This window comes from Pteropus alecto, unplaced genomic scaffold, assembly GCF_000325575.1.
Source record: "Pteropus alecto unplaced genomic scaffold, ASM32557v1 scaffold270, whole genome shotgun sequence".
Taxonomy (NCBI): Eukaryota; Metazoa; Chordata; class Mammalia; order Chiroptera; family Pteropodidae; genus Pteropus; species Pteropus alecto.
This window is the reverse complement of record NW_006430735.1, coordinates 4,994,368-5,005,042: the sequence shown is the minus strand read 5'-3', so window position 1 is coordinate 5,005,042 and position 10,675 is coordinate 4,994,368. Positions and strand designations below refer to the sequence as shown.

Sequence of the window (10,675 nt, the reverse complement as noted above, 5' to 3'; positions counted from 1 at the left end):
GGATATTTACTACGTGCTCTTTACGACTCAGCCCAAGGGTCCTCTCCTCTTGGAAGCACAGTCTACCAAGCTTTCTTCCTCCGACCAGTAACAGAATTGGGTACTGGTTTTATGAGTGTTATAGTCACCTGTGCATTCTTCTCCACAGTGTTTGAATTTTGGCTTTTTTCTTTTATAAGATCATAACTTCTTGAAGAGCAGGGAAAAGAATCTTATTAATTTCTATATTAACCTCATCTAACACAGTACCTGGCATGAAAGGGCACTCAATACCCTCTGAATAAATGATTTTCCTTTAAATAAATATATTTTAAAAATATTGACAATGAGAACAAAATGAAATGAAAGAAATAAGCAAGCAGCCACACTTTTTCAAAAGCCAAATTGACACCATGTGCTCATATAATTCTTATGAGGATCCATGTGAGTGAGCACCTCCTGACAGGTTGGTGACCTGAACCCAAACCCAGGGAGGAGGGAAACACTGTTTTCATCTTTATCTGCTTGACATTTTTTTCGATCTGGTTTCAATTGTACTTTAAGAATACTGCTTTCAGTATATAAGTCTTCAAATCATGCATGTTCATAAAATATTCATCTCAGTCTGACAGAGTCTAGAAATTTCTCAGTTCCACCATTACTGCAGACTACTGCTGAAAGGCAAGACGTTTGCATTACAGGGTACAAACGCTTCCTATTTTTTCCTTCGTTTGATTGTGTCAGTTCTGTACAGAGAAAAAATATTGACAGAATATTCTCTGAGAAGATATAATGCCTTACAGCCAATAGTTCTAGAATAACTGGAAATTTTTTAAAATCCTGCTATTCTCTTAGAAAATGTCAGATCCTTAGTAGACAATGAATCTAAGAAAGACTGCCAATACTTCATAGATAACACAATTAGACAGCTCTTTTAGAGCAATGCAGTCCTCTGTGGCCAAACCTATTTTATCCTGGAGGCACTAAAGTTCTACTAATGGAATCCTCCCAGGTGGTGGTTGATCTTCACAGGTGTATAGCAGTGTAATCCAAATTCCTGTGGATATGGGAAAGTGGAAGGAACCCTGCTCAAGCATGTGAATAAATATTCACACAGATTTAGTCATAGTTCTCCTCCACCTATATTTGGTTCTTGACTTATATTCAAATTCTTTTTACACACACAAACACACCCACCTATTACAATATCTATAAATAATCCCTCCTCTGCAGCCTGGTTTGAAACTCTAATTAGGGTTATTCGGCATTTGCAAAATGGTTTGCACCTTCCCTTTACAGGATGCTAAAGCATTTCGCTAACACTGCCTTCAGTGTGCCTGTGCACATAAGCTCTTAGAGGCAGGGGGAAGATGTGGAGCCAAGCTTTGTCACGGTGTGGAGTCAGGTCAGACCACATGTTAGAAATGGAAATCTCAGCTTCAGAAGCACATCTAAAACAGCAGCAGGCTCCTAGGATCTGAAATAGCAGTGGGCATATTTTGCAGGATCATTATAAAGGGTAAGCAATAAAGGGCATTAAAATTTGGGCTCTCTTTAGGGTGAGGCTAAGGTTGAGGCTCAGTGTTTATGCATGTATGTGTGTTAGGTGATGGGCAGTGTGTGTGTGTGGGGGGGTGATGTATATGTTTAGAGGGATCATGAAGCTATTTCAATGGCTAAGGGAGGAGTTATACAATCTCTATTTTGTAATGTTCTTATTCTTGAGATGGGTGGGAACCAAATAACTGGATTAGGAGGGCAAATGACGGCGAAATGAGGCGAGCAGAGGCAAAATTAACAACCTTGTCACAGAGGGTTGAATTTTTCCCAAAGGCTGGACATGACAAAGTTTGACAGCTGAACTTGGAATGAGAGGACAGAGTAAGTACCTAAAGAGAATTTTCTGGCTCTCTTGATCAGCCGCACTCATACTGCATGTAAGGCTCCCTTGGTACTCACATCCTGGGCAACCTTCCATGTATCTTTCCCTTAACTAAGTCCCCTAGAGGGGATGACATTTAAGCTGCCCTGATATGATCAGACAGAAAACACTGAGCCACATGGATTAACTGGAAGGTCAGCTCCTTAAATGGACTATAAATTACCTGAGGGTATGGACTACATCTTATACCTCTTTTTTGTTGTCCATTCCAGGCACAGGCTTTCAGTAAATGAATGTCATGATTAATGTAAAAAAAGACATTATAATAATAATTGCTATTATTATTATTGCCATTATTATATAGTGCTCATTTTGTGACAGGAACTGTTCTAAGTATGCTATAAGAATTTATTTGATTCTCATACTGACCAAATGGCGTGGTGCCATTATTATCTCTGTTTTACAGAGGACACTGGGCACAGAGAGGTTCAGTAACTTGCCCAAGGTCACAGAGTTGTGAGGGGCAGAGTTGGTGTTCAAATCCAATGTGGCTCTAGCCTTAATATTTTTAAGCAATCCATGATTCTGCTTCTTATAGACATGTGTGATTTCTGAACTACTTATGGCTTTTGTGTGATTGGGAATGGGGATGGGGAAATCTAGGAAAAAGCCTTCTTGGAAGAGAAATCTGCTAATGGGATCACCAAAGTTATAGCCTCTTTTTTATTCCTCATAATGACCACCCAAGGGAAAAAAAAAAAATGAAAACAGCAACAAAAAAACTGTCTTCCCACTTAAGAGACCATTTTGGTCCCACATGATTTTTTTTGAGGGACTCAGTTCTAGAAAATTCAGTTTGGTCCCTGGTTGTCCATTGGAGAATGGGTTTGTTCTAGCGCTGACTCATGGTTCATGCTATCCTCAAAGGGGAGCCGACCCAAACTTCTTGTTCCACAATGTATACCCTTTTACGTCCCTAAATCTCTTTTAGATGTATCATACTTGGTCCAACTTCCAGAAGCAGGATCTGAATAATTATCCCTTCATCTTGCCCTGGTAATGATTTTGTCTCCATGTCACACCTATGGGAAGAGACTGTGGAACCACAGGAAAAGAGCTATAGAAATCACCAGTGGCCAAAGGCAGAACTGCACAGGAAAAAGATAGGATTCCAGAAAGGGGATAACCATCAACAAGATGAGAACAGAGAAGCATTGGGAATTGGAGAGCAGTGGGGAGCGTCTGGACAAGGGCTGACACTGGAAAGGGAGATGCCAGGGTTCAGGCCAGGTCAGTGGAATGAGGGTGAAGAGAGGGATAAGAAATGAGAGCAGGCTGAGGCTGCAGCCAGACAGGAAACATGAGAAGCTCAAATTTGACAAGGGAAGAAGGAAGGCAGAAAGGATTCAGGGTGAAAGAATTGTTCCTAGGACAGAAGTTATACCAGAGCTTTACTTCTGACTCTTCTGACCATTTTATTCTGCCTCAGAATTTTCCTTTCTAATGGGGCTCAGTGATGAGCCATATCTATAGCTACAGGAATATTATGCAAAATAACAAGAAATTGGAAAATGTTTGGATTGCTTCATATGGCTAGACATGAGGTGAACCTAACCAATCTATTTAGTTTAGCTTTGGTCACAGTTGGAAATGATGGTGGCTGCACGCCACATTTCCAACATTCTTATTCTCCAGTTCCATGCATTAAATTACTCACTTGACAGTCACCAATGACTAAGCTGCTACCCTGTACTAGGATTTAGGATTATAAAGGGAAATAATCGTATTTTCTGTGTGCAAGTTCCTAGACAATGTGGGAGACAGATACCTAAAAATAATGATGCGTTGAAAGTACTATGATAAAGTTATTAACAAAGCATTCTTGAGGGGCAGGAGAGGAAGACTTCTAGTTATTTCTCCAATATACTCCTGTCCCTTAGCTTAATTCATTTATTTCTCTTGGAAAGTACCCTTCCCAACCCTGACCACTAAGCCACATCCCTTGAAATTTTGACCATTCTTCAAATGCCATTTTTTTCAACAAAGCAGTTCCTAACCTCAAAATTTGGAATTAATCTTTCCATTCTGTGTGTTTTTATAATATTTATTTACATTTCTGTTTACGCCAATTAGTTTTTTTAAATTGTATATGGTGAATGTACACACACACACACACACACACACACACAAGGCTTCTTAAAATGTATTCGGGGCCTGTTCATTTAGAACGACTAATCTACAGCCCGTTTCAGGATGCTAAAGTGAGAGGATCCTGCTTTATTCTAGCAATTGAGAGTCCTTATATGCACATGGCAAAAATAATTGCTTGTTTTGAAGAGGCATAAAAGAAATGGCCGTTAGACCTAAAATGACCCAATTTTTCTTCTTATCTCTTTCTACGTTGGGACAAAGAAGTAGCAACAACAACAACAACAAAATTAATCAAAGAATTTTTTAATTTGGAAAGGACTCTATATTTCATTTACTCCAACATCTTTTTTGCAAATGAGGAAACTAAGTCCCGATAGATTTGGATATTTCTTTAATATTACATAGCCAGAATCATCAATATCAAATTTTGAGACTCTTAAGTTCAAGGCTCTTTGTTCAAGATCAAATAGATTACCTTTAATAAAAAGAAGGAAAAGAACATGGTAAAAAAAAAAAAAAAGTAGCACTAAAATATACAAAGAAAAGGAATTCATTGAAAAGCCATGTACATTATAGGAAAAAAAATTTCCTATCAGTCCACTTGTCCATAAAGAATATCATGCTTTCAACAACATCAGTGAAAATGTCTGTAGAGTTTAAAGCTTCAATTTAAAAATCTGACTTTTGCAATTTCCAGATCTTTTACCCTTAGAGTCTATAATCATTCTATACGGTTGACAATGAGAATCGTTCTGAGGTTCTTCTCCAAGACATTTCAATATGTTCGGGTGATACCGGTCATTAACAGGTGTTCTTAACAGTTGTGGAAGTAAAATAATATATTAAGGCTTTGTGGAGTAGGGCACACTCACACATGTTCTCTCCCATCATGACTTAGGCAAATGCAGCAGATGCAATCAAATCTGACATAGTTTACTCCATTCTGGGTCTGCTATTACTTCCAGAACCTGTGCCTTTTCCCTGACTTTTCCCATGTCACTGCTGACCCAGCCCTGTCCTTACAGATGCGATCCAATCTTATAGACACCCTAGGTCAGCACTTGCGAGCACAAACTCGTACATACACACACACATACATACACGCAATAATAAGTCTCACCACTAAATTTGAATTTAAAACTTACTGTGTTCTAATTCTAAAATTCTATTTACAATTCCAATTATGAACAGTGAAATATATATCACTTAGCTATATACTCTGTATACATAATGTATGTGAATCTATCTATCTATCTATCTATCTATCTATCTATCTATCTATCTATCTATCTATCATCTCTTCCCAGTGATACATAATCACTCAGATAAAGACCACCTAGTCTAAAAATTTTTCATTTGCTGCAGAGGATGGTCTCTGAAAACTGGTTTTCAGTTAGAGATTACCCTGCCCCCCATACACACACTGCTGCTCTGCACTTCCCAAGGTCCACTTGAGGGCAGAAGGAGAGTGCACGGTTTTGGAGTCAGCTACACAGAGACTTAATATTAGTTCTGCTATTTACTATTTGTGTGATCTGGAGAAAATTACTTACTCTCACTGGACAGTAATTTCTTTATTTCCAGAATGAAGGTAGTGATACATCGTGGAGGGGTAAGGATTTGAGGTAACGTCTGCTAGTGAGTGCTGCATGGTAGTGCTCAGAAAATAATAGCTATTATAACGAAGGTGATGATGAGAGGGAAGAGGAAGAGAGGATGGAGTAGGAAAATGTTGACCTCCACTTTCTAAAATGTCTTTTGTATTTTTTAGTAAGGCTTGGCAGAACTTGACTGCTAGCCTTTATCTGGGGAATATTAAACTTGAGGTTGGGGAGAGGGAGAGAGAACTAGTGGTGGGGCAGGGGTGCAGAAGGGGTGGCTAACATTTAATATGTGATTTTCCCGTCTTGAAGCTCATATATACATAAACTCATGTCCCTTCTACTGCTGGGAATAGGACAGTCATTGTAGTGAATTCAGCATCTTTTGAGAAGTCAAGGCTTGCTTGCTTGCTTGCTTGCTCTTATTGATTGATTGATTGATTGATTGCTTAGAAGGACCAAACTTTACAAAGAAGGGTGAACAAATTCCTGTGTACTCAATGGCAGCTAACCATAGAATTTCCAGTTACAGCAGCAGACTCTGGTTGCTTGCCAACTCTGGCAATTGTAGTCACTGTGAGATACCCTACAGATTGCAGAACAAATGTCCAGCTCCTTTGTGGAGTAATGGTGTCAGAGTGCACTGTCAAGCCACAGGTAGAGCTGCTGCTGTGGTCTGAACCTTCCAAAGCACAATGGGAAGGAGGAAGCCCCAGCCTACCCCAGACATGCCCTGAATGACAGAGCCATTTAGGGCCTGTGTAACATGTCATTCTGTTTGCAAACACATACTACTTGCCATACCACTTGACAAAACAAACCATCAGAAAGCCTGATGACAAATGACTAATGTTAAAAGAGGCCTGTGCATCGTTCCAATGATGACTCCATAGGTGTCAATTAAACATGGAAAAGACCTGTTCTGAAGTATGACCATCTGGCATTTCCCAAGGATCTGCAGTCAATGGCTGATAGAGTACAAGTGATCATAACTATAAAGAGATTTAGCAGCCCTCTCCATGCTCAAAAGCAACAAGAGCCCATGGGGACAAGGAACTTGGAAAATCTCCAAAATTAGAAGAAAATAAGGAAAAAGCTGCATCTGAAGCCAGCACTGCTCTTCCTCATGCATAGAAAGCAAAGATCTGGGGTTGAATGAGGTCATCTTTCAGCCACCAAAAAGGCAGACTGTTCCCAGGAATGCTGAGGAGTTTGTCTTGTAGTCTAGGGGTGAAGTCAATTGCTATGTCTCCAGGTGAGAGAAGGAATTGGCAGTAGTCCACTCCCTGCCCCTAGGAATGCTTTCCAAGTACCAGCATCTAGGACTTTGCCCAGCATACTAGGCCAAGATCATTGTAGTTCAAATGTCCTTCATAGAAACCATGCTTTTACTGGCTTTCAAGAGGAAGGAAGAGGACCCATTTAACAAATCTAATGAGAGTGATGCCAAGGTATAAAACTCCTAGAAGAGAGACAGTAACTGGAGCAGAAGTGCTTTTCAAGACTGTGGTTCTAGATCTGTCAGGCAGACACCTGTGTATATATAGACAAAGCTTCAAACACCACCACCTCATCACACCTAATGACTACCTGTGACAAGTGCTTGCATTCTCTATTTCTGGCTTTTCCAAACACGAAAATATGTGTCTTTACACTCAGTCCTGATTCTGAACCTATTCTTTAATGCTAATCTTTTTGTTTGTTTGTTTGTTTGTTTCTTTCTTTCTTTCTTTCTTTCTTTCTCCAATATGCAAGGTCAGGTAAGAAAGGAAATACTTTTCAGTTTTAATTTTGATCCAGATCTAAAATTATTAATGACTTTTTATTCATTACCCTTGATCCCTCCTTTTTTTCTGTGATTCAAGTAAATGCAACCCTCACATACCCTGACCCCAACATTAGAAGATAATAGTCTTAGAATAAGGTTATCAAGTAAAAACAAAACAAAACAAAAAGACAAAAAACGGTGCTTCTATTCTCCTGAGTCCCTTTTGCCAATGATGCAGCGTACTTAAATCTCTTTACAGTAGCTGCTTCAGTGTTAAGTTTTTGGTTTGGAAATAAAAAGAGGCTTAGTTAAGGTCACTGACAATTACTTTATCAGCACAATAGAAAACAACCCAACCCATTAACAACACTAAAATGGCAGAAGCGAACACAGTGGGAACAAGTAGGAAGAGAGGAATACCTGGGATTGCCAGATTGGAAAGGGGCACGTTGTGGAGGTGAGGGGGCAGCGAGGCCATCCAGTCGGCATTGCAGACCTCCGATGATGTCTTTGTCCCGCTGGGGTTGGGGGAGCAGATGGTCCCCATCCTGAGTTTCCTCCTTACCTTCCTAACTGCCAGCATCCCTCTCGGTCAGTCAACAAACTGTCCAGGTTCTGTCGAGTGCCACTCACTCAGTGATCATCATGCCCAGGCTCTCTAGATATTTCAGGTCCACCTTTGTCACTCCAGTCTTACCAAAATACCTTTCTGCCAGGGAGACAGGACAAATAGGTGGTTCTCTACCCCACAGCACCCGCAGTCCCCACCCTCTCAGGCCCAGCCGCTGTTCCACTCCTTTAATCTGCTCAGTGCCGGCTCCGTTAAACTTCTTATGTTCTGCTCTGGAGCACTGGGAAGGTAGGCCCCTAGAGATAAATCTTACAGAAACTGAACGTCCGACGAGCAGCCACGCCCGTAGCCACTTACAAGACAGGTGCCTACACAGCATATAGACAAGCCGGTGGCTCTATACATACGTGAGCTCCCGGACGCTCCATCACCAGCCTGATACAGGCTTCTATGGATGTCACTGGGCTGGCACCTAAGCCAGGCCTGCCTGCGCTCCCTCCCCCGGCTTCTCCGCACACACACCTCCTGCCCTGTGCTTCCTGAAGGGGCTCAGAAGAGTAACCGGCGGCACCCGGACTCACGGCAGCCCCGCCCACACTGCCGGGCAGATTTGCCGGGCTAGGCGGCCCGTGATTGGCCGCCGGCGAAGCGCGCTCCGATTGGCCCGCGCTCTCCCGGGCTGCCCCGCGGAGCAGCTTCCACCCCTCTGCTGCCCCAGTCTCCTCCCTCTGTTTCTCCAGTAGGCAGCCAGCCTGCAGAGACTGCAGCTGGAATCAGTAGGACCTCAGACAGGACTCTTTCCTCGGGCTTTCACCTAGCCAGCACCTATAGATATTTTTTCTTCCTTCTTTTCCCTCAGCACGCATACACACACGCGCGCGCGCAATAACAATTACACAGAAACTATTAAATTTTCAATAAACCACAGTGATAGCAGAACAAGAGGTAAAGAAGCTGAGAAAGATGCAGTATCCCGTATTTGGATGACAACATCAGGGATGGTTTATGTTTCAACCATTACGTAATTAAGATTCACCTACACACCACTTATTCCCATTTTACAGAGGAAGAAATGATACCTTACATTGTATTGCCCTGTTATTTGAACCTTCTTCCAAATTCTTTGTCGCATTTGCTCTTCACAGTACCCCCTTATGCGGAGTGGGCAGGGAAAATTGCTGGTACGATCTCTTTTTCATAGATGAAATGGACGTTTGGGAGCGGAGCAGTTCATATACTATTTGGAAATCTCATTTTGGAATGAAGCTTATACACACACTAACACATCTCCCGCCTTTCTGCAATGCCGCCTACTCCTTCGAATGGTCCTTAAACCATAGGGTCTCTAAGGGTATGAGAACTTTGCACACCGATAATCATAGGGACATATTGGCAAACTGGTAAATGAAAAATAAACATCTTGGCCTTGATGGTGGAGCCCTGGAAGGCTTCAGGCTAGGCTGCTCCTCAGTGATTCAAGGCGGGCATATGGAAAAAGGAAACAGCAGTCTTTGCTAAGAGAAGGCTGAAAGTTCATATAAAGATCTGTAGATCAGCTAACGTTTAATCACCATGCACCCACCTCATCTTCAAGATAACTTTACAGCACCAGTGCCTGAGTCCCAGCCACCTTTTCATAGTCATAACTGCCACTGCCTATTGTTCCCTTTTGACACATTATTAAAATTTCCTCTTCCAGGCTGTTCTTAACATTCATGTAAGCATGCTTTTCAGATTTTTGAGCTGCATAATATTACCAAAGGTTTTTTTTTTTTTTTCATTTTCTGAAAGGTGTATACCTTGGTTAATAAAAAATGTACACAATTCATCATGTATCTTTTGATACTTAAAGGGCATTTCTATAGAGTGCTCTTTTTTTAAGTATATCACAGGGCATTGGAAATATGTCACCTAGCTGTTCTTGTCAACAAAATTGTTTATTCCCTTGGAAAAATTACTCTTAAGAAATATCCCAAGATTTACTTTTAAAATGTCACCTTTCTTACCTTCCCTTGAACTTAAATTTTTTTCTCTTAAATTTCCCAAAACAAAATTTTATGGAAGATGCCTAAGGCAAACAAAATGTGTTATTTAAACTCTACTGCAGAAATGTTAATTTCAATCCCATTTGTTGTTGTTGTTGTTGTTTGTTTGTTGGTTGGTTTGTTTTCAGCTCTTAATGGAAAGAGGGAGCATAATAAGAAAGTTTGAACTTTAGACTTAGAGATATCACTGTGTGAGAACTTGAAAACAAGAGAAGTGAAACCACTTCAGAATGAGACACTTTGTATGTTGGGCAGCTATTTCAAAACTACTTCATTTGCCCAAGAAAATGGTTCAAAAGAAGACAACACTCTCTCCATATATTCTTTTTTTAAAAATAAATTTATTTAAATTAGTTTTAAGTATACAGTACATTGGTTAGACATATATTGTTCATAAAACGATTTCCCCAATTGCCCCCTTCCCCCCGACCCTCCACTTAGCCATCATATTAATGCTAACTACATTCCCTATGCCATGCTTCCCATCTTTCCACCCAGCTATCAACTACTAATTTGTACTTCTTTAATCTTTCACTCAATTCTTCCAGTTCCCCAATCCCCCTCCCCTCTGTCTGTCACCAAATTGTCCACTATATTTGTGAGTCTGTTTTTGATTACTTTTTTCTTTTTGTTTCTTAGATTCCACATATAAGTGAAATCATATGGTATTTATCTTTC

The 10,675-nt window shown here is 40.7% G+C and overlaps 1 protein-coding gene across 2 annotated transcripts in view; it reads right to left on the bottom strand.

Annotated features, from left to right (window-relative positions):
* The window catches only part of PLCXD2 (phosphatidylinositol specific phospholipase C X domain containing 2), a 46,747-nt gene extending 38,209 nt beyond the window's left edge, over nucleotides 1–8,538 (bottom strand). The window contains exons 1-2 of one of the 2 annotated variants that reach the window (XM_015595441.2): nucleotides 8,475–8,538; nucleotides 7,802–8,090 (exon numbers count right to left, since the gene is read on the bottom strand). In XM_015595441.2, the coding sequence (XP_015450927.1) occupies nucleotides 7,802–7,964 (163 nt within the window). In that variant the 5' untranslated portion in view covers nucleotides 7,965–8,090; nucleotides 8,475–8,538. Of the gene's footprint in view, nucleotides 1–7,801 lie in introns of both variants that reach the window. The other variant, XR_003048170.1, reaches the window with a different exon arrangement.
* Between the last annotated feature and the right edge of the window lie 2,137 nt (nucleotides 8,539–10,675).